Here is a 25,494-nt window from a genome sequence, read left to right on the forward strand (position 1 = left end):
TTACAGTGTCTTTAAGTGCACTTGCTCGAAGCATAGCTCCAAAATTCGGTATAGAACAAAGTCAAAATTTCGTAGTATTTGGGGTGCAAGAGTGAAAATATTAACTTTGAAATTAGTATTTCGGCCATCGAAAATAGCATCTAACATATCACACAAAAACTTTGAAACTGTACTTTTCAGAACGCGGTACCATATAGGCCTAATCGTTGGAAAGATGTAATTGCCAGATGTCAAATACTAAAGTGTCACTTGTAGTCTTACTTAAGAAAGAACTGCATCTTTAATGTGAATCAGATTTTTTAATACAGCTCAAATCATACCTCTACAAGTACTCGAAATCCTTTTTGCTGAATTTATTTGAAATTGTGCACACAATTAACCTTCACTGACTGTCATTCATCATACGCTTGAAAGACAAAGTTTGGACTAAGATACTCTGAACACGTAAAGCTCTGTAAAGTAGAAACATGTACGTACACCTCACTTTCAAACCATTTCATGCAACTGAATCATTAGCCTACTGGCATAAAGAAACCAGTAAGCAGCAACAATAATTTGTAGAGAGCTAATTACCTCTTACAACAACCCACAAAGATCCATAACAGTATCTTTAATCATATAATGCACCATTCTTGTCACTTGAACAAATTATTTTTCAAGGTCGTAATCTACACCTTTAATTTCCGATAAAAAATTTTCCTACTTGTGTTTTCCAATGAACGTGCGATTTCAGTCCCTAGATTCCGAACTGTGTCCCGAGTATGATATTTTCGTCCTGAACTATAACTAACTAACCTCTTCTACTCCAAATGAAGCACCTTTCCCTCTATAACTTTAATCCTACTTTTCGTTTATAACACTTCCCAATATTCGTGCCACACCTTTCCTTCTAACAATTCCTCTTCAATATCATCCAAACACCACCCCTAGAAAATGTTGTAATCATCCTTACAGGTTTGAAGACCACACAGCATCTCATCAGACTTGATGGTTTCCATTCATTCTTTTAATTATTTTCTTCAAAGGCTGAAGACGATAGCGCGGAAACAGTCCGTACGCCATAGCGGGAGAATGTAAATGACAGAAAATAAAAAAATGGTGGTTTGATTGGCAGGCATTCAGACTTTGTTAGCTGAACTTTTGCATGTATTGTGAACACATACTGTGGTTTCATTTATTCGTTCATGTCGCTCACGGTCACGCGAAAGGTTTTAACTGGAGATTCTGGTCGAAAATGAGGAAAATTGGGTTTTGTAATTTTCTTCCACGAGATATATGAATTACGCCCTGCAAAAGGAAACTGTTGAATGGAAACGTGCTCCGACCGAAACCTGGACAGGCGTAAGCGCTCAGTGAATTACTTCATGAAAAGTTTCGACCAGTATACGACTTTCTGTCCATTGAAGATTAGCTTAAAAGATTCTCCGGTGCTAATACACAGAATGAGTACGAGAGCTTCAACGCATACATTTGGAGACTGGCACCGAAAAGTCGCCACTGTGCGGCGGAAACTGTTGGTACAGCCGTGTATTCCACGAGGGTTATTCATCTACTCTGAAGACCATTAATGTGTTAGAAATCTACACCTTTAATGAACTTCGCGGAGTTATCTGACAGGAAACGTGTGGCCGCCGCGGAGCAAATAGTGTCTCAGTATGTTAAATATTAATAAGAGCACGGACTGAAAAAATACAGCTCTAAATTTAGTCAGAATATGTTTGGAGGAGAGGAAGGATGCCTCTATGGTCGTGAAATCGCAGATTAACCGTAAGTTTTCAAACAATGTTTTATTTTTAGAACAATTCTCATTTATTGTTCCGTCTCAGTTGCACATTTTCTGATTAGATTCCATGTTTCGATCACTCAGGGTCATCTTCAGGTCTAAGTAATATATTTTTTTTTTTTTTTTACTCCAGCCTCTAAACAAAATAGCATTTTTCAGAGTGCTAAGTGCTCTAGAGCGTCGACAAATTAACCGATCCATTAGATGTTTTCTCAAAACGAAAGATAATTATATTAAGGGGGCCTTAGCTTAAGCTTTACTGTATTTGAATTTTAAAGTAAACTTAGAAAAACAGGCCAAGAAATTGACATGTTTTTTAAGTGACTCCCATTTTTTCTGCGGTATTTTTCAAAACACCATCGTGATGCCCCCACAAATTCATTCTAATTTAATTATTTTCTATCTCGGGATTCAGAAGTACTCTGCGCGCAAACCGAGACGGGCCACGAGGCGCATAATTTGACTAAGTCTGCATCTGACATTTTCAATTTGTTCTGAGACAAAAAGGCATTTTTCATACACTATTGTATATATAATAAAGTCGTAAAACCCCCTTTTAATAAAAACAGTCCTTGTATGAAAAAATTATAAACTTCTCCCATTATTCGTGTCTCTTGACCAGAACGTCCTCTAAGGGACTGTGTGTGGTATCTGGAGAGGAACTGTTAACTGTGTGTAAACGTAATGCGCATATGTAGAGCGTGGTGTCTAAGTAAATATGACAACGAAATACAATCCGGGATATTGAAATGAAAAATCGTCCAGAATTTTTTGCTAATAGAAGCAAGTATGAAGCCCCATCCTTAATCAGTGGTGTATTACAAATCCTCGATGGATATTTCTGGTATAGTTTTTATTTTCTTATTTTTTGACAGCGTTAGTAAATCACTCTAAAAGAATGATAGGATACCGCTTTCAACAACGACACTGTTGATTATTGGGTGTATTGTCGCATCTAGTGGCAAAGCGTGTACGTTGAAACCGAGACGTCTAACAAATCACGGCCGGAACATGGAAATTATCAGTCTATCTTTAACTAGTTTTCATCTCTCTACGATTTTAGGAGTCGCTATGAACGATTCGACCTCTCTGGCGCAGAGTTAAAATTACAGCACGTTTTTAAATTCCGGTCTCTTGCTTCCATCTCATTACGAGGTAATAAGGTATGAACCTGATCAGGTATACAAACACACTGCTAGATGCACACGGTGTAATGCAAACTAATGCGAACTGATTGCTACACAGACAGGTCAAGAAACGATGCCTATTCGAATGGAACCGTCGCAGGTAAAGGCACGTCAGTGTTGTTGTGGATACTCATGAATGCCCCTCTAGGTGAACAACCAGTCAATTCAGAATGAAAAATGTTCAAATGTGTGTGAAATTTTATGGGACTTAACTGCCAAGGTCATCAGTCCCTAAGCTTACACACTACTTAACCTGAATTATACTAAGGACAAACACACACACCCATGCCCGACCGGGGACTCGAACCTCCTCCGGGACCAGCCGCACAGTCCATGACTGCAGCGCCTTAGACCGCTCGGCTAATCCCGTGCGGCTAATTCAGAATGAGATTTTCACTCAGCAGCGGAGTGTGCGCTGATATGAAACTTCCTGGCAGATTAAAACTGTGTGCCGGACCGAGACTCGAACTCGGGACCTTTGCGTTGCGCGGGCAAGTGCTCTACCAACTGAGCTACCCAAGCACGACTGACGCCCCGTCCTCACAGCCAGGAACTTTCATATCAGCGCACACTCCGCTGCAGGGTGAAAATCTCATTCTGGAAACATCCCCCAGGCTGTGGCTAAGCCATGTCTCCGCAATATCCCTTCTTTCAGGAGTGCTAGTTCTGCAGGGTTCGCAGGAGAGCTTCTGTAAAGTTTGGAAGGTAGGAGACGAGATACTGGCAGAAGTAAAGCTGTGAGGAGGAGGCGTGAGTCGTGCTTTGGTAGCTCAGTTGGTAGAGCACTTGCCCGCGAAAGGCAAAGGTCCTAGTTCGAGTCTCTGTCCGGCACACAGTTTTAATCTGCCAGGAAGTTACAACCAGACAATTATACGACAGAGGCGCTTAGTTTTTAGATGTTTACACTTGTAGCTAGCGACATAATAGAATATTCAAAACGAAATCCCTACTTTAACCGCAAGTCCATGGCTGTGATAGGCGATCGGAAATTTTTGCGGGTACTTAATACCTTATTCAGCATTGTATAGCTACCAATTTCCACAGCTCCACCTTGAATCACTTGATCGTAAGCTAGCAAAACCGTAAGGTTATATGTCTGAGTTTTTTTTTATTGTATTTGGAAATCAGGGAAGTTCGTAGTTTCCGCAAGATGAAGATGATCACTAGCAACAGCCGTTAGACTACAGGTGTTTCTTACAATGAGACAGTACTGACCAGCGAGGCGATGGCCGACCACAGCTGGTCGTCGGGGTAGAGGTAGAGGTCGAGCAGCGTCCAGACGCCGCGCCACGTGAACACGATCAGGTTGCCCACGACGAGCACGCTGAAGACGCAGTCCAGAACCCACAGCACGCCGTGCTGCGACCTCTGCAACACGCCAACAGGCCGCCGCCCGCTCAGCAACGCGGTCCGTCCACTTCGTACAGCTACTGCGCGGCGTGTTTATAAGTCTAACACAACAATGGGTTGGGCAGTGGCAAAGAGGCGTACTGATGGGTAGCAGAGCAACAGGAATGTACTGAACGTAGTGGGCAAAATAAGACTGCCCATACACTTCAAGAAAGGCAACCCAATTTAATCACCCTCACTAGGCTCGAATTACGTCAGTTGCGTTGCCTAAGGTGCATGAAATATTTTCCGGGATAATTTTGTAAGGGGCATTAGAGGGCATCGCTGCAACGTACATTCGAGTCCGAAGCGGGTATAAAGGCATTGTGTTATTACCAAATGCTTCCAAACAGGACCACCGTGCTGTTATTCTGTTGTGGCTGCTGAAGGTCAAACAACGGTAGGCATCCATCGGAGAATGAAGACTGTGTTTGGGGCGGCAGCATGTCGGTCGAGCGGCGCGGAGTGGCCGCGCGGTTAGAGACGTCATGTCACGGATTGCGCGGCCCCTCTCTCCGGAGGTTCAATCCCTCACTCGGGCATGGGTGTGTATGTATGTGTGTGTGTGTGTGTGTGTGTGTGTGTGTGTGTGTGTGTGTGTGTGTGTTGTTCTTAGCATGAGTTAGTGTAATTAGTGTGTAAGTCTAGGGACCGATGACCTCAGCAGTTTGGTCCCTTAGAAATTCATACACCTTTGACCATGTCGGTCGGAAACCACCCCTGTGGAATGGCGCACCAACGTCCATGCTCGTCGTGACCGGACACGTGACGCCGGTCGATCTGAGAGGCCAGCCTCATCCACAGCAAGTGGGCGGTTGATGCACCCGCACTTTAGTCCTGATCTCTGCCCGTGCAATTATCACCCCTTCGGTCCTCTAAAAAAGCCCAGAGTCGACGATTCCAGTCGGACGACGATATGCGGCGGGCACTTACCGATTTCTTCAAGCAGCAGGACACCGTGTTTTACCATACAGGTATCTTCAACATGGTGCGTGTGTGGGATGATTTTCTAGTACTGTATTTTTATATGTGTGTCCATATCTCCCCACATGTAACATTTACACTACTGGCCATTACACCACGAAGATGACGTGCTACAGACGCGAAATTTAACCAACAGGAAGAAGATGCTGTGATATGCAAATGATTAGCTTTTCAGAGCATTCACACAAGGTTGGTGCCAGTGGCGACACCTACAACGTGCTGAGATGAGGAAAGTTTCCAACCGACATCTCATACACAAACAGCAGTTGACCGGCGTTGCCTGGTGAAACGTTGTTATGATGCCTCGTGTAAGGAGGAGAAATGCGTACCATCACGTTTCCGACTTTGATAAAGGTCGGATTGTAGCCTATCGCGATTGCAGTTTATCGTATCGCGACACTGCTGCTCGCGTTGGTCGAGATCCAATGACTGTTAGCAGAATATGGAATCGGTGGGTTCAGGAGGGTAATACGGAACGCCGTGCTGGATCCCAACGGCCTCGTATCACTAGCAGTCGAGATGACAGGCATCTTATCCGCATGGCTGTAACGGACCGTGCAGCCACGTCTCGATCCCTGAGTCAAGAGATGGGGACGTTTGCAAGACAGCAACCATCTCCACGAACAGTTCGACGACGTTTGCAGCAGCATGGACTATCAGCTCGGAGACCGTGCCTGCGGTTACCCTTGACTCTGCATCATAGACAGGAGCGCCTACGATGGTGTACTCAAGAAAGAACCTGGATGCACCAATGGCAAACCGTCATTTTTTCGGGTGAATCCACAGCATCAGCATCATGATGGTCGCATCCATGTTTGGCGACATCGCGGTGAACGCACATTGGAAGCGTGTATTCGTCATCGCCATACTGGTATTATCACCCGGCGTGATGGTATGGGGTGCCATTGGTTACACGTCTCGGTCTCCTCTTGTTCTCTTTGACGGCACTTTGAACAGTGGAGCTACATTTCAGATATGTTACTACCCGTGGCTCTACCCTCCAATCGATCCCTGCGAAACCCTACATTTCAGCAGGATAATACACAACCGCATGTTGCAGGTCCTGTACGGGCGTTTCTGGATACAGAAAATGTTCGCCTGCTGCCCTGGCCAGCACATTCTCCAGATCTCTCACCAATTGAAAACGTCTGATCAATGGTGGCCGAGCAACTGGCTCGTCACAATACGCCAGTCACTACTCTTGATGAACTGTGGTATCTTGTTGAAGCTGCATAGGCTGCTGTACATGTACACGCCATCCAAGCTCTGTTTGACTCAATGCCCAGGCGTATCAAGACCGTTATTACAGCCAGAGATGGTTATTCTGGGTACTGATTTCTCAGGATCTATGCACCCAAACTGCGTGAAAATGTAATCACATGTCAGTTCTAGTACAATATATTTGTCCAATGAATACCTTTTTATCATCTGCATTTCTTCTTGGTGTAGCAATTTTAATGGCCAGTAGTGTACATATGAAGATATTTGTACATTTGTATATTTCAGAATTCCAGAATGAGATTTTCACTCTGCAGCGGAGTGTGCGCTGATATGAAACTTCCTGGCAGATTAAAACTGTGTGCCCGACCGAGACTCGAACTCGGGACCTTTGCCTTTCGCGGGCAAGTGCTCTACCAACTGAGCTACCGAAGCACGACTCACGCCCGGTACTCACAGCTTTACTTCTGCCAGTACCTCGTCTCCTACCTTCCTAACTTTACAGAAGCTCTCCTGCGAATTTTTTAAATTCATACAATTTTCGAGACAAAAAATGGTTGCCATGGCTTTTGCCCATTCTTTATTACTGAAACAGGCAAAGTTAGTTTGCAATACAGACGGCAGTGTTTCCGTCGTTTTTTCAGTGCAAAATATTGAATGAAACGAAGAAGTTGCTTTCATAAATTGATATATTAGTTTCAAGTAGTGAACCAAGTTATAGAACGAGGCTGTGAGTGATAGTTACCACATTGTATCAGTGCAGTAAATTTTGAGAAAGGTTTTGACTCAGCTTCAACCGAATCTGTCCCAAAAAGCCTACAGAAAGTAGGCACCATTCAAGCTATGTTAGGGTTAATATCTTCCCATGAGAGAGAAAACAATAGAAGAGATTGTAAGTGATGTTTTATAAAGATTTATTAAGTGGTTCTCAGAAAATGGACTATCCCTTAAGTCTGAAAAAACGCACTGTATTCATTTCTGTACAGTAATTAGTCATACTAGCAATTAATATAGCACATGAGCAGCAGTAAGTGAACAGGGAAGAATGCTACAAGTTTTTGGGAGTACATATTGATGAAAAGTATACTGCTGAGCTTCTCAAACAATTAAGTTCCCCTACCTTTGCTCTTGGTTTAATTGCTAAACTTGGAAACATGTGAATGAACCTCTTGACGTATTTTTCGTATTTACGCTCAATAATGCCTGAAGACAACCTATATAAGTGTAATTGTACAATAGAACTAAAAAACTGTTCATTATTATTGTTAACACTTATACAAATATACGTGTTAGTATTTAACACTAATACACATATACGTAGTGGTTAGCACACTGCACTCGCATTCAGGAGGACGACGGTTCAATCCCGTTTCCGGCCATCCTGATTTAGGTTTCCCGTGATTTCCCTAAATTGCTCCAGGAAAATGCCGGGATGGTTCCTTTGAAAGGGCACGGCCGACTTCCTTCCCCGTCCTTCCCTAATGCGATCAGAGCGATGACCTCGCTGTTTGGTCTCTTCCCCCAAACAACCCAACCCAACACATATATGTATCCAGTACCTGACTAATTCCAAATATGTTCGTAAATGGATCTATGGAACACTTAACTAGCTAATTGCATCGATGGTACAGAAGGACAGAGCGAAATTCAGAATTTAAAGAGAATTCATAAAACTTATAAAATGACGTTCCAAGTCACCAAAACTATTTCCATAGGTCGCTGAGGACATTTTAGATCTCTAATTTAGAAGTCGACGGCAGTGTTTATTTTGAAGAAAGAGTAAGTCTTTTTCTTCTCGCGATTAATTATAAAAGTATATACCAGTTTAACTTTGAGTTGTTCACGTGATTCAAGTATTTCTTTAATTTATCTGAGTATGATTCTGATCTCACTTTTTATACACTATAGCAGTGCTTCATATGCAAAAATCAGTATTGTTTCAATTTCTCATGGATTCGAAACTGGGAAACGGTTTCACAACGTAACTATCTGTTTTGCAATTTTTTGAAAATATTCTTTCATTATTCAGAGCTTTATAGAAGTTCAGCTCTATGTTTCTGCTGTGGCACAATATAAGTTGTAAGTGGAAATGGTCACTTAACTGGTTTTGGTTTGTTAAGAGATTTTGCAATTACATTTTTGAAGTCCTTCTCAGTGTCTGCATCGTTGCGCAACTCATAGTTTCAGTTTCTTTGTCCTCTTTTTACTAGCATGCAGATATAAATGTGGAAAAAGTTTAATGACGCTGTTGTTTAACATTCAAATTCAATTAAAAGACTGTATTTGAAAAGCAAAATTAATTCGACAGATGCCAGAGGGCAAAAATTATGTTCCACGCATAAAACTGTAATCAGAACGCATCGGTTACATTAATATTACTAGAACATAAATAGAATATTTAATCCCTCTTAACTACGGAAATGTTACAAACTCATAGAATGTAAGTGCATTTTCAGAATTGGCACAAAAATTACTTTAATACGAGACCCATTACGCTTTAGTTCTCAGTGATTTTAAATTTCCTAAAAGATTTATTTATTTTATTTCAACAAAATTGCAGTCTGGTTTGAGGATATAACAGTGGACGCAAGTATGGTTGCTACCACAATAATCTACATTGAAACAAATTTAACATGCAACGGAAATTCACTCTTTACATTTTTATACTCTGTTTTGTGAAATCACCATCTTCAGATAGGGCAGATAGGGGAAGAAGGTGGGGGGGGGGGGTAGCGGTTGTCTGAACGTCCTTGATAGTGAGCTGATGTTTTGGTAAGTCGAATAAACCCGCAAGACTTTTAATTTTTGTGAAGTTTACAAAATGTAGGATCGAAACAGGGATAAATATGTCTGATATCAGTCATGCGTGACATATGATTTTTTTATTTTTTTATTTTTATTTATTTATTTATTTATTTTTTTTTTTTTTTTGAGTCATCACACTTCTGACTGGTTTGATGGGCCCCGCCACGAATACCTCTCCTGTGGCAATCTCTTCATCTTGCACTTGCAACCTATGTGAAATTATTCCGTGATTTCTTATCATGTGTTCTACCATCTTCTTCCTTCTTCTTTTCAGTGTTTCACATATATTCGTTTCCTCGCCGATTCTCCGGAGGATCTCCTCGTTCCTTATCTAACCAGTCCACGTAAATTTCAGCAGTATTCATCTACATCTGCATCATACTCCGCAAGCCATGTTATAGTTTGTGGCGGAGGGTACTTTCGGTACAACTATCTGATCTCTCCAACCCTGTTCCACTCGTGAATAGTGTGTGGGAAGAACGATTGTCAGTAAGCCTCTGTATTGGCCTAATTTCTCGAGTTATCTCCTCGTAGTCAATACGCGAGATGTATGTGGAGGGAAGTAATATGTTGTCCAACTCCTGATAAGTGATGCCCCGAAATTTCTATAGTAAATCGCTCTGTGATGTACAACGCCTCTCTTGTAGCGTCTGTCAGTGGAGTTTGTTTTGCATCTCCTTAACGTTCTCCCGCCAGCTAAACGATCCCGTGACGAAACGCGCCGCTCTTCGTTGGATCTTCTCAAACTCCTGTATCAGTCCTACCTGATAGTGATCCCAGATAGATGAACAACACTCATGAATCGGACGGATAAGCTCCTTATAAGCCACTTCTTTCGTGGATGAATTACATTTCCTTAAGATTCTTCGGATGAATCTGAGTCCGATGTCCGCTTTCCCGACTAATTGTTTTATGTGGTCATGCCACTTAAGGTCGCTCTGGATAGTTACACCTAGATATTTTACCGCAGACGTTGTCTCCAGCTGTTTGTCATTTATAGCGTAGCTGTACAATAGTGGCTTTCCTTTCCTATATATGCGCAATATGTTACATTTATTTACGTTACTTTAGTACAGACAACTGCACCATCTGCGAATAGCCTTCAAGAGCATCTGACACTTTATACTAGATAATTTATATATATTGTAAACAGCAACGCGCCGCTGCTACGGTCACAGGTTCGAATCCTGCCTCGGGCATGGATGTATGTAACGTCCTTAGGTTAGTGAGGTTCAAGTAGTTCTAAGTTGTAGGGGACTGATGACCTCAGATTATAAGTCCCACAGTCCTCAGAGCCATTTGAACCATAAACAGCGGCGGCCCTGCTACACTTGTCTGCGGTACTCCGAATATTACCTTTACATCTGTCTGCAAGAATGTCTTGAATCCAGTTGCAAGTCTGCTCTGATACTCCGCAAGCTCGTATTCTTTTCCATTAAACGGCAATACGGGACAGCGTCAAATGTCTTACTGAAATCAAGGAACACGGCGTCTACCTGAGCGCCGTTGTCCACTGCACTGTGGATCTCATGGAGGAACTGAGTGAGCTGAGTTTCGCAGGATCTCTGTTTGTGGAATCCATGTTAATTTTTACATAGACGTTCATTTTCCAAAAACGTCACAATTCTTCAGCATAAAACAAGTTCCATAATTCTACAACATATTGACGTCAAAGATATAAAAATTACTTTGATCTGTCTTTCGGTCTTTCTTAAAAACTGGAATGACCTGCATTTTTTTCCAGTCGTTAGGTACTTTTCGTTGCTCAAGCGATCTACGATAAATTACGGCTAGAAGGGGAGTAAGTTCTTTCGCTCAATATTTGTGGAATCTTATAGGTATCTCATCTGGTCCTGACGCCTTTCCACCACTAAGCGATTGTAGCTGCTTTTCAGATCCGCGATCGTTTATCTCAATATCTGCCATTTTGACGTTCGTACGACGGTCGAAAGGATGGATAGTGTTACAGTCTTCAGGGGTGAAATAACTTCGGAAGACTGAATTCAATATTTCCTCCTTCTTTCTGTTATCTTCTGTTTCGGTGCCGGTGTTGTCGCTGAGAGAATGAATAGATGATTTACTGATTTCACGTACTACCAAAATCTCTTACGGGTTTTACTCAGGTCGGCTGACAAAGTCTTACTCTCAGAATCATTGAACTCTTCTTTCATTGCTGTCCTTAAGCTCATTTTCGCTTCGTTCAGCTTTTGTTTCTCAACTAGGTTTGTACTTCTAAAATGAAGTGCTCTTTGTTTACGTAGCGCTTTTCTAACAGGTCTATTAAACCATGACGGAGCTTTCCCATCCCTTAAAATCGTACTCGGAACATATTTGTCTAGGGCGTATTGAACGATGCCTTTGAATTTTCTCCATTTGTTGTCCACATCTTCGTCCTCATCACCGAATATTTGATGCTGACTGCTGAGATATTCTGAAAATTGTACCCAGTCACCGTTGCTGAGTTTAACATTCCTTGTAGGACCCGTCGTCAGAGATGCCTTATGATCACTAATACCTTCCTCTACGTCAGTTTATTAGATATGTTCAGGTCTGTTGTTGGTAGGAGGTGTAAGACGTTACGCTCACGAGTTGGTTCTCGAACTATCTGCTAGGATAATTTTCGGATAAGACATACAGAACAATGCTACACGAAAACGGCTCTGAGCGCTATGGGACTTAATATCTGAGATCATCAGTCCCCTAGACTTAGAACTACTTAAATCTAAGTAACTTAAGGACATCACACACATCCATACCCGAAGCAGGATTCGATCCGTAGCAGCAGCGCGGTTCCGGACTGAAGCGCCTAGAACTGCTCGGCCACAACGGCCGGCAATGCCACACGAATCCCTGTCTCTGTCACCAGTTTTGATGACATAACACTACAAGTCTATACATGGTAAGTTGAAGTCACCCCCTATTATAATGGCATGATCAGGAATATTACTAATGATATTCTACAAGTTCTGTCTGAGGCGCTCTACAACTACAGATCCTGACCCAGGTGGTCCATAAAAGCATCCGATCTCCGTTTTTGACCGTTCTTTGATACTCAATTTCACCCAGATTAATTCACATTCGGAATCCGTGATAATCTATATTTTATCGAAATTGTTACTGCAACAAACAATTATCCTTACGATAAACATTCCAATCTGAACTCAGGATTTCGTTGTCACTGACGTCTGGTTTCAACCAGCTTGACCGCAACGGTCGCAAGTTCATATCCTGCCTCGGGCATGGATGTGTGTGGTGTCCTTTGGTTAGTTAGTTTAAGTAGTTCTAAGTTCTAGGGGACTGGTGACTTCAGATGTTAAGTCCCATAGTGCTCAGAGCCGTTTGAACCATTTCAACCAGCTTTCTGTTCCCAATACAATCTGCGCATTATAACCTACAGTAAGCGATACCAATTCTGGGACCTTTCCTTGGATGCTCCTGCAGTTTACTAAAATAATATTACATAATCTTTTCTATCTCTGATCTATGAGGACCAGGATTATCTGCAGTCACTGTGGTTGATTTAACAAGCAAATCATCTTTTATCCCAAGGGGTTCTCTAACCTAAAAAAGCCCCATGTGCACGCTACATGTACTCCGCTACCCTAGTAGCCGCTTTACGCGTGTAGTGCACGCCTGACCTGTTAAGGGGAACCCTACAATTTCCCACCCGATCGCTTAGGTCGCGAAATTCGCATCCGATATCGTCGCAGAGTCGTCTGAGCTTGTGGTTTAGACCTTCCACTCTGCTCCAAATCAGAGGACCGCCATCAACCCTGGATTCGATGGCACAAATAGACAGCTTAGCCTGCACTCCACGTGCGTTACTAGTTGCCTTCACCAAATCAGCCAGCCGCCGAAAGCAGCCGAGGATGGCCTCAGAACCCAAGCGGCAGGCGTCATTCGTGACGACATATGCCAGTTGCACCCATGCTCGATAGCCGTCGGCAGGGCCTCCTCCACATCACGGATGAGATCTCCCGGCAAACATACCGAATACACACTGGAATTCTTTACCGCCTTGCCTACTACCTCCATGAGGGGTGCATCACCCGCCTAACATTGGAGCTCCCAATGACAAGCATACCCATCCTCCGTACTTCTCCGGACTGGGCAGGAAAACCGACCGCTGGCCCAACAGGAGAGGCATCCCGTACTGGCTCAGAGTTATCATCAACACTGGATAGCACCTCGTGCCTGTTGCTAAGACGTAGCGAGCCAGCCGCACGGCCTGCTCCCTCTTTCAGTTCCCAGATTTTATAGCTTTCTACCACGTTCAAGCTTCTGACATTCCACGCCGTGACTAATAGAACGTTATCCTTTCGTTGGTTATTCAATCTTTTTCTCATGGTCACCTTCTCCTTGGCAGTTCCCTTCCGGAGAGCCGAATGGGGGACTAATCAGGAATCTTTTGCCAATGCAGAGATCATTATGACACTATTTGAATTACGGGCCTGGATTCACATTATGTTTCTTTAATGCAGTGGTTTCCATTGGCTTCTGAATCCTCATACCATTGATCATTGCTGATTCTTCCACCCTTATACGTCTAGAGATATGAGTTTCATAGTTACAGGATATGTACGTTAGTATGTTCTGCAAAATGATTAGCGTTTGAACCATAACGGCCGGAGGGTTCAAGATCAACATTGAAATCTCGGCGTAACAGTACCTACCGATAAAATATGCTGCGATTCTCGTTGATGCCATAAACCGAAGGTAATGGATCCGTGTGACTTGAGCAGATGTGCAGGATGCCTCGCAGACGTATGCGCGAACCATACCGTCAAATTAATGAGTTTGAAAGAGGGCGCATTATTGACATGAGAGGATGTGAAGCTTCCATCCGGGAAATTGCTTCTCATGTGGGACGAAATGTTGTGGCAGAAGATCGACATCTCATACGAATGACATTGCAGGGCAGATCTTCGCCCTTCGCGGCTCTACAGCAACAGTGGAACACATCGTACACTGACAGGGGTGGCAGCCGTGTCCCCGTTTACTACGGCACGGGTTACGTACGCTTTGTCCACTTCTCTGCCTACCTTTGATGAATGAGCAGGAACATGCTAGACGGCAAGGATGTATGGAACGACGTCACTGAGGACAAGATGGCATCAGATAGTGTTTTCGGGTGAATCTAGGCTCTGTTTGTTTGAAAATGATGGCCGCATTTTGGTTCAACGTTGACAGGGGGATCGGCAGTACAGTGACTACATTCGCACAAGACATACAGCACCAACTAAAGACCTCATGGTGTGGGGTGCTATTGAGTAAAACTATAAATCACAGTTAGTGCGTGTCCAGGGCACTGTGACCAATATGTCCTACGTGAATGACATCCCGCGTTCCTTTTTGCACTACACCTCAGACACCATATTTCAGCAAGACAATGCATAATCATATGTTGCTGCACGAACACATGCCTTCTTTGTGTCACAGGATGTCAGCCTTTTCCTCTGGCCCACCAGATCACCAGACTCGTCGTCGATCTAAAATGTGTGGGATATGGTGAAACGGCGGGTACAGCGCTGTGACTCATTGCCAAGCACCACAGATGGACTTTGGAACCAAGTGAATGCAGCATGGAAAGTTACCCAACAGGACGCCATTCGCGCTGTATCCTCACGTTAAGAACTATGTTTGATACCAGTAAACTTTTGGGAAGGAATGCCCTTTTTTACCATTGCTAGTGTGCTTTTCATGTCCTCTTTGTTACGTCCATCATAGATTATTTTGCTTCCAAGGTTGCGGAATTCCTTAATTTGATGATTTCCAAATTTGATGTTACGTTTGACGCTACTGTCATTTCTGCTACTTCTCATAACTTTCGTCTTTCTTCGTTCTACTTGCAGTCCATATTCTGTACTCATTAGGCCGTTCATTTCATTCAGCAGTGTCTGTAATTCTTCTTAACCACCACGGAGGATAGAAATATCATCAACGAATCTTATCGTTGATATCTTTTCACTCTCATTTTAATCCCAAGCTTGAAACTTTCTTTTATTTCTATTTTTGCTTCTTCGACTTAGAGATAGAACAGTAGGGACGAGAGACTGCAGATCTTTCCCACACTCTATTTAATCTGAACCCTTTGGTCTTGGTCTTCCAGTCACGTTGTTCCCTCTTGGCTCCTGTACATATTGTGCATTAACTGTCTTTCCCTTTAGCGTACTCCTATTTTCCTCAGGATTTCGAAAAACTTGCACCATCTTACATTGTCTAGCGCTTTTTCACGTCGAAAAATCCTAAGAACGTCTGATTTTCTTCAGTTTTTCTTAAATTATCAGGCGCAACGTTAGGAGTCCCTCTCTGGTGACTTTACCTTTCCTAAAATGAAACTGACCATCATGTAAAGATCCTCAGTTTTCTTTTCCAGTATTCTGTGTATTAGTCTTGTAGCAACTGGAACGCATGAGCTGTTAAGCTAATTCTGCCATAGTTCTTGCACTTATAATCTATTATTATCTTCGGAATTGGGTAGGTGGCATCTTTCAAAATGTCTGATGGTATGTTTCCAGTCTCATAGGTTCTAGACACCATCCCAAATAGTCTAATGGTTACTACTTCTGGCAATAAATTTTGGAATTTCGGTAGAATATGATCTATCCCTTCCACCTTATTTGATCTTAAGTCGTGTAAAGCTCTTTTAAATTACGACTAATATTGGATCCCCTACCTCTTTCATATTGAGTCCATTTCTTCTTCTATCACGTCATCAGACGTCCTTCCGCTCATAGAGTCCTTCAATGTTCTCTTGTCACTTACTTGATGTCTCCTCTGCGTTTAATAATTGAATTACTATTGAACTCTATATTTTGCCACGCATATAGTATAACACGAACCAAGATCAGACCAAAGCAGAACAGTCACAGTTACAAATAATTACATTTCTTCTCTATTATAAATGTTTTCAGTTCAGAACCAATTTCATTTTGCTCCTATGACATTAAATTACAAATTTATAGTAACAAGAATGTATAGGGAAGGTAGCAGAAGTAAAATTGAAAAAAAAAGTAAATATCTTTCTGTTTGACACTCTTTTTTTAATTAATGTAGCATTGTTAGTAACTGGTGATCCGTGTTCTCGTGTGTTTGCGAATGTGGCTGAGTGAGTACACAGCACTATGAGATTAGCGCGAGAATGTTTGGAGCACTGCTGTTTGTCACAAACTGCAAGTGGGTGTGCTGACGCAACCACTACAGTGACATCAGGAGCCTGACGCAGCTAAGTTGCATCGTTAACTTCAGCATCAACTACATTTGTGGGGTCGTTCAGCAACAGATGAGCGATCGTCACCCAGTTGAAAGACCCAAGGCTTTTTAATGGACAAATGTCAAGGCAATATTCTAGCCACCTGGCAGTCATACAAAACATCCATCGCGAGAGCTACGCGGGTTGCGCACCGGACAGCATTCAGGCGCCAGCCATAGATCCTAACTTAATAGCTAAGTCGACATATACGTCGTGTAGGCCTTGTTACATTGTTTCTGTTTCCCATCTCCTCTACATCCCCCTTCCAAACCACTTCAATGTCTCTCTCGTATGTTAACACACAAACATACACGAGGTCAAGTATATGAGCAAATGGCAAAGAACATAGAGATATGTAGAAAATAATAAAACTGGTAATTGTGATTAGGTCGATCAGTCAGATAGTGAAAATGATCAGCCCTACGAGTGTAAATGCTATTAAAGCTTTAAAACAGCTTATTTAACACCTACAGCAGTGGCACAATCCCTTTAAACTTCCACTATGAAAGCACCTTAATTTATGCCACACTTTCCGAGATAAATTTAAAATGATTCGGAATCATTGCAAGGAGCACACTGCAAGAACGATAAGTGCTAATTTCACAACGTACAAACAGTCTATGTGTATACTCGAGATCAGCTGTTCATACTTAGGCTCGAACAATTGCTATATGAATTCGAAAGTATAGGAGAGCGTTATGCCTTGGAATACTTTGCAGATTCTTATCCCTAGGCAGACCTGTGATAGAAGTTTAACATATTTTCTTATTCCATTTTGAAATGACAGTATCCACTTTATGTGTCTGCAATCTTTTTCTGAGATTACAAAAATTTCTTCGGAAAAGTAAGGTTTTTCCGAACGTGGAAAAAGCGATCCATCGTACAACGACGTCATGTAACTAGGAACAAATATTCTGTTCACAGTTAAATGTGTTGTAGTCCAAAGAATGTTGTCAGTATTGTATTTAACAGTCTCTGTGTAAACATTATTGCCCTCCTATGCATCGATTATAAAACTAAACTCAATCTGAACAAGTCTAGGAAGGCCAAATGGTAACGACCGACCGCCGTATCATCCTCAGACGATAGACGTCACTGGATGCGAATACGGAGGGGCATGTGATCAGTACACCGCTCTCGCGATACTTCTCAGTCCTCGGCTGGCCTCACAAGGGCTGAGTGCATTCCGCTTGCTAACAACGCTCGGCAGAATCGGATGGTCACCCGTCTAAGCGCTAATCAGGCCCGACAGCGCTTAAGTGATTTGACGGGAAGCGGTGTAATCACTGTGGCAAGGCCGTCGGCTACTCATCAGATTAAGTAGAAATATTATCAAAAAACCAGGTACAAGTTAAAAAAAATTTGAATAGAAGCGGTTGTCAACTAACAAAAATTTTATTTGCAACACAGAGAAATTTCTTAAGACATTAAAGAGACACGGCTCATTTGCAAATATGACGTGTTCCATGGTAGAAAATCTCCCTGTTTCAATGTGCGATATTGCGTACGACTGACGTAGTAAGGCTTAACTGTCCACAGTTTACGTAAATTGTTTTAAAAATATACCTAAATACAATGAGGTGAGAAGTCACGGGATAGCGATATGTACATATACAGATGGCGTTAATATCGCGTGCACAAGGTATAAAAGGGCAGTGCATTAGCGGAGCTGTCATTTGTATTCAGGTGCCTAATCCGAAAACGTTTCCGACGTGATCATGGCCGCACGAGGGTATTAACAAACTTTGAAAGCGGAATGACACTTGTAGCTAGACGGATCGGAAGTTCGAAGGGCTCGTGACCACAACGGTTGGACCATAAACGACTGGAAATCTGTAGCCTGGTCAGATATGTCCTCATCTCAGTTGGTAAGAGCTGATGGTAAGCTTCGAGATGATAAAGATCCTACGAAACCATGGACCCAAGGTGTCAACAAGGCATTGTGCAAGCTGATCCAACTGAACCGATCACTGACTGGAAATGGTTATGTTCGGCGACTTGAGACCAATTTCAGCCATTCATGGCCTTCATGTGCACAAACAACGGATGACAATGCGCCATGTGACCTGGCCACAAGTGTTCGAGATTGGTTTGAAACACATTCTGAACAATTCGAGCGAACTATTTGACCATCCAGATCGCATGACATGAATCGCTTCGAACATTTATGGGGCTTAATCTAGAGGTTAGTTCCTGCACAAAATCATGCACCGGCACCATGTTCGCAGTTATGGACGGCTATTGAGATAGCATGGCTCAGTATTTCTGCAAGAGACTTCCAACAACTTGATGAGTCCATACCACGCCGAGCTGCTGCACTACGCCGGGAAAAAGGAGGTCCGACCGACATTTGGTGTCTGTAGACCGAAGTCACCTCATGTATACTGACCATAAAACTTTGTAACTGAAGAATTAACAATATCCTCCGAATTGTTTTAATATATTATACAGCACTTAAATATTTTCAAACGCTGCACAGAACGCAACCTGATGTCTGACAACAACAAAAGCAGTAGAACAAGCTGGAAACTGCTTATGGTGGTCTCTAGCGAGAGGTACATAGGGTGTAATCCTAAGTACACTTTTCTCCAGGTATCTCCACTCTCCTTTACTTTTATTACATTAGATATGGTGCTCACGTCTTGATGAGATTAAACTCTCTTCAGTGGCGTTTCATTTATCACGAGCCAACTTACAGAAAAGTAGAAAACAATGTGGTGTAGCTGTGGTCAACACTTCAGGGGGGAATCGTATAACACACTTTGGTAAGTATAACGAGAGTACAATGTAGAATACGGGTAATTTACTTGGGCCGTTCAAAACTAATTGGCACTGAACTTCTGTTGTTTTCAAAGGAACCATTTAATGAAAAAATGAATACAGATTATACTAAGGTTATTCCCCGCTAATGTCTATGTACTTTTGGCATCGTTTTGGCAACTTCCGTATCTGCGTAGCAAACAGTTCTTTGGGGATATCCAGCGCCATTGTCGCAATGGCATGAAGTCATTGGTGGTGAACTTCTTACCTCACGTGACTTCTTTCATTGCAATAGTCGCTAGAAGCCCGATCCTGTGAATAGGTGGATATGAGAGCACAGTAAAGCCTAATTTACGCACGGCAGCAATGGTCTTGCAATTGGCATGAGGCCGTGTATTGTAGTGTGGAATCAGAAAGCCAAGGCCGCATTTTCCGTGGCGGCGTTGTTGATGCGTCAGCGGGGATGAAGCAGCGTACTGCAGTACCGATCACTATTGAGGACTGTATTAGGATGGAACCAATCCCCCAGTAGTTATTTTCTGTCTTTCGCTTTCGCCATAGTCCCGCAGCGATCGCAGGGTCGGCGTGGTTACAACGGATTTGGCAATGTTAGTGATAGGGATGGCCGGATGCCTTTCCCCCCGCCACCCCGTACCCCCCAGGACGGAATCAGTGTACCCCAACTGTTTGCGTCTAGTGTAAATCGTGAAATAGCGCGGACGTTGTAACGCCGGAAATGCATATCCTCCTATTTCTATATATTGTACTATAAACTTTTTTCCTTGTTTTGTTACCTCAAGGTATGACATTTCTGTGTCTTTATATATTGTAATTGTTTTACTATTTGTATATATATATTTATGCATTTATGTCGATGTATAATTGGTTTGTTTTGTAAATATTATTTGTATTTTACGCTGGATCTTGCCTAGGGAAAACTTTGCTATCGAACGATTACATCGATAGGTCGTGTGAAGAACCAAAGTGTGTAGGATCTTTGGTAGTGTTAACTCTGCCGCGTGGAGCGCGGGCAGAGCAGAGTCTGGCTGGAGTAGTGCGGTGGAGCAGGTGTGTTGTGTGACGCTCCCGCGAGTTGCCGCGCTTTCGGGGTTTGGCAGCATGTAATTGCGCTCGACTGGCTATGTTAGTTTCTGACACGGTGTCGCGGACGGGAAGCATTAGCTGGCACACATCAAGAGCCCGTTTCGGCTGGAGACCGTGTCGAGAAGAAGGCGCGCCAACATCCAGCTTCTGCAACAGCGAAGGCCGACAATTTAGTGACTGTCACCACCTCCTCGATCGACGACTTCAAACCTTCAATCAACCAACAAGGAAGAATGGTAGCACGTAAAGTTTTAGAACTGTATGGCAGACCTCAGCTTTTCAAACTGTTAAATTTTTCTCACTAAATTACAGCAACGTAGCATGAACCTTTGTTGCTCATTGTCCCAATTGCATTACCAAGCAGGGTCGCTTCCTTTTCCGGAATGAACCCGAGTGTCGTTGAAATTCAAACGCCAGCATTAAAGTAATATCATTCGATTTCACTGCTTTAATTTCAAAGTTCAGTTAAAGTATTCATAGCTGGCTACAATATTTAGATTACACAAGCACAAATTAAGAGTGCGAGTTTTGTTACCATATTTTAGCTTACCTGTGACTACAGCTCAGCTTGGTACGTACTAAATTTTACTACTGTTAATTGTTCAGAATCATTTAATTCAAGTTCAAAGTTAAATCTCTTATTTCTAAATTGCGTAGATTCAAGTAGCTTTTGAGATGATTGTTGAGGTAGCCCAAGACTAACCGTATTTTACTGAATTTCGATGTGCTTCAGAAACAAAGCTCAATATTAATTACAGTCACTAAATTAACTTTCAATTTTTCGGTTTTATTAATTCTTTTGCTAAATTAAGTCAGACTGTAGCGAAATTTATTGCTTCTGACAAACTTTCAGTTTTCACACTACACGCGTCAACCTCCAGTTGCCACACTTCTAGTGCTAATTATATGTGTAATAACCTTTCTTTTTCAGTACTATAGTAATTGTCCACAGGACTGGCGACCGTAATTTCCCCCAAATCTCAAATATCTAATTACCGCTAGTTAATTGTTAACGTAGCGGCCGCACATTTACTTTCTTTATTAACTTTACCCCTTTTCAAAATTAATTTCCACCAGTTTCATTTGCATTTTTCCTTTCATTTAGATGTAATGCTTTCCTCCCTCTTTACCGACAGATTAACTTCGGTGACGATTGCTTCTCCCAAATTTCCATTAGGTACACACGGTTTAATTTTTCACTGTCATTATGGTCGATAAGTGAGGGGGAGGTTACAATGTGTTTCAAGTGTCTACGACGCCTGTAACTGAGGCGGAACGTGAAGACCAGCCCGGTATTCACTTGGCGGAATGTGGAAAACCGCCTAAAAACCACATCTAGGCTGGCCGGCACACCGGCCCTCGTCGTAAATCCGCCGGGCGGATTCGATCCGGGGCCGGCGAGCCTACCCGAGTCCAGGAAGGAGCGCGTTAGCGCGCTCAGCTACCCTGGCGGGTGAAACCAATCCCCCAGTAGTACCTCTCCCCAATCCCAGAACACTGACTCAAGTAGTTTCCGCACGAATTGTCCCGGCCTTGACTTCTTGGAACGAGGGCTGCCAGTATGGGTCCACTCCACAGACTGGCATTTCTTATCTGGGGTCTTGTGGAGGAACCACGATTTGTCGACGAAGACCAGACGCTAAAGAACTCCGCTGGATCTGCACTCTAGTCCTGCACCAACTGTTAGTATTACTTTCACACGCTTCAGTTTCTGTGCAGTGGTGAGGCAATGGGGCATCCATTGTGCATTCACCATTTCATCTTCAAATCCTCTTTGTCGATGGAGTGGATGTTTCCCCGTGATAGAAATGTTGCCTTCTCTGCTTCATAAAACGTGGTTCACCTGTGCCTCATTATCAATTCATAGACACGCTGGGCATTGTTTGGTTTGCATGCAGTTGCTGAACGCCCAGTGCTTTTGCGTTTATCAGCATAGACGGGCCGTCGCTGAATTCTGATAGCCAACGAAACACGGTTCTGAGCCTTGGTGCCGTTTTCCCACGTATGCCTACAAACCTCTTGTGGATGTTTGAAGCAGTTCCTCCTTCCCACCAGAGAAATCACACTGTCCACCGCTGTCCATACTTGTCTGCTTCCGTGTTGTCATAAAAAATGATTCAAATGGCCCTGAGCACTATGGGACTTAACATCTGAAGTCATCAGTCTCCTAGACCTTAGAACTACTTAAGCCTAACTAACCTAAGGACATCACACACATCCATGCCCGAGGCAGGATTCGAACCTGCGACCGTAGCAGTCACGCGGTTCCGGACTGAAGCGTCTAGAACCGCTCGGCCACAACGGCCGGCGTGTTGTCATATCGACGTCTAGAGCAGTCGCAAGTCGGAACAAGTATTGCTGAAAAGCGACACCTATGGGAGCAGCAACACCATCTGATGGCGGTACACAGTATTAGAGTCTGTTTTCACGCCTACATCGACAAATATAGGAGATCCTGCAAAACGACGTACTCAGAAAACTGACTGGTTATTGATTTTGGTGTCTGTGTATGTAATTTCAATAGGTTCAGCAGTTAAAAAGATGCTATTCGAAAATTCTACTACGAGCCTCATATAACCTCCTTTATCAACGCCCGCTAATGATACCTTAGTGTTTCCACTATTCATGAGATCAGTGATTGTATTGAATGAAAGAATATACTGTCTTTTCAGTAGTTATTCCAGATTAATCCAGAACACTGTGACTTATAATAAATTCAGACACAATGACTCATAAGATGCGGTGGCGCTTAGATGTCAGGTTAGGGCCTGGAGTCAGATTCATGATGAGCAAGGTTGAAATCTCCGACCAAGTAAACAGATTAACATCTTGCGTGATCTGCATAATTAGTTAGTTACATATTGCTTAGGTCATTTGAACCATTCTTTTATCGCAAAAATATGGGAGGAGTCAGTTTACGGTATATGTATACTTGACTAGTATTAACATTAATGAACATATTGGCTTCTAGTCCTAGTCACACAACTACACTTAAAGTAGAGTTTCCAGGAGTAATGATTTTAGGCTAGATTTAAAAATTGCTTTGCTCCCTGTCGGAATTTTTATGCTATTGGGCAAATGATCAAATATTTTTGTTTCTGCATATTTAACTCCTTACTGAGCCACTGACGGCTTTAATAAGGGTCAATACAGGTCAGCTTTTCCTCAAGTAACGGAGGTATGCACTAAGTATTTTTGTTAAGTTATTATGGATTATTTATGACGAATTTCATTTCATTAGGTGCGGTTTAAATGACTAATTCCTTGAAAACCTGTATACATGATGTCCGTGGGTGACCATCACGTATTATTCAAAAATGGTTCAAATGGCTCTGAGCACTATGGGACTCAACTGCTGAGGTCATTAGTCCCCTAGAACTTAGAACTAGTTAAACCTAACTAACCTAAGGACATCACAAACATCCATGCCCGAGGCAGGATTCGAACCTGCGACCGTAGCGGTCTTGCGGTTCCAGACTGCAGCGCCTTTAACCGCACGGCCACTTCGGCCGGCTCACGTATTATTCTTAATGCAATTCCATTCTCCGAATAGCCGACAAAGTACGGAGGATCTGCCTCGTCTTGGACCGTAGCAAGAGTTTCTTGTCGGAACAATTTCTCGCGTGGACGCGTTGGTGAAGGAGAACAGTCGCACAACTGTATATGCAATACCAACTGCTGTGGACATTACCAGTGGTGCAGCAAAGAGACCTGGGTAAAACGGAAACGCTGCTTTGGAATCTTCACAACGAGCTGAAAGAGTTGCGCGTGGCAACCTGCCGCGTAATCTGATTCGATACTAGAAGGACGGGAGAGCGTTCTTAGGGCGCACTGTGGCTATGGAAGCAACATGACACCAGCGTGCAGCAAAATGGTTGTTTAAGGAATGGAGGCATCCATCGTCATCCAGGTCGAAGAAGCCCTAGTTACTTGCTCTGTCTGCGAAAATACACAAAGCTGCAAGTTTTCAGTGGGCCAAGCAACGCAGACGTTAGTGCAGTCTCATGCCAAAGCTAAGGCACCTGTTGCCCAGTGCGAGAATCACAAATTTTGAGAGCACTATAGGATGTAGACCCTAGGGTATATGGAAGTCTGGGTCGATCGTGGAAGCGTGCTCGGATAGCCGAAGTTGAAGCGAACGCTTGTGACAGGCAGGAAATCCGTGTTCGTCCCGGTTCGGCACAAATTTTCATCATAAATACGAGTATTATAGAATAGCTAATGTGTAACCGTATTCGCAATTTGGGAATACATTTAATGAAACAACATGGGCTTCGCGGTGCCTGACTAGAGACGTAGAGTGTGGTTCGACGAGTCTTGAGACTGCCTCTCTTCAAATGATGGAAAGCGTATGTGGAGACTACAGTTCCGGCAGAGGTGGTTCTCTAAAGTTTTGAGCGTGTTTCTCCTACCATGACTTGGACCCACTTATTTATCTCACCATGAGCGCTGAAACATTTCTGGGTCTGGGTGCCTTAAGATTTACTCCTGCGCTTGAGGTGTCAATAGAGCTAAGATGGTGCAACTCACGAATGACGTCATAAAGTAGAGTTGAATACTGTACGAATAGCATATGGGACTGCGAGTACTCCTTTCGTGAGAAGTTGCACCAAGTTGCTAGTCTTGCAGTCTGATTGGCTGCCCAATAGAGGTATTACCCTCAGGCTAGTGGGCCTAAAATTTTCATTTATTAATTATTATTGAAGAATCACGTTTTATTAGTATTACCTGTTTCGACAGATTACGGTATCATTATCGGATCTTGTAAGATTATTAGATGCACAAGTTTGTTACAACACTGAAATTCACATAGATGATGCGTCAAATTGCATTAAAAATTCTGACGCAATGTCACTATGCCACTTTCAGTGTTGTAACAAGCATATACACCTAACAATGTTAGAGGCTCCGACGATGACGGCGTAGATCTGTCGAAACCGACATAATAATATCAATAATTGCTAGTGATCATGGAAAAGTTGTTCTTCAAAAATAATGGAACTTTCAGATCG

General features: G+C 42.9%; 1 protein-coding gene across 1 annotated transcript in view; it reads right to left on the minus strand.

Moving 5' to 3' along the window:
• Positions 1-25,494, minus strand: part of LOC126416918 (uncharacterized) — a 333,588-nt gene that overhangs the window by 73,415 nt on the left and 234,679 nt on the right. The window contains exon 3 of the mRNA XM_050084801.1: positions 4,186-4,338. Within this exon, the coding sequence (XP_049940758.1) occupies positions 4,186-4,338 (153 nt within the window). The remainder of the gene's footprint in view (positions 1-4,185; positions 4,339-25,494) is intronic.

Source organism: Schistocerca serialis, chromosome 8, assembly GCF_023864345.2.
Source record: "Schistocerca serialis cubense isolate TAMUIC-IGC-003099 chromosome 8, iqSchSeri2.2, whole genome shotgun sequence".
Lineage (NCBI taxonomy): Eukaryota > Metazoa > Arthropoda > Insecta > Orthoptera > Acrididae > Schistocerca > Schistocerca serialis.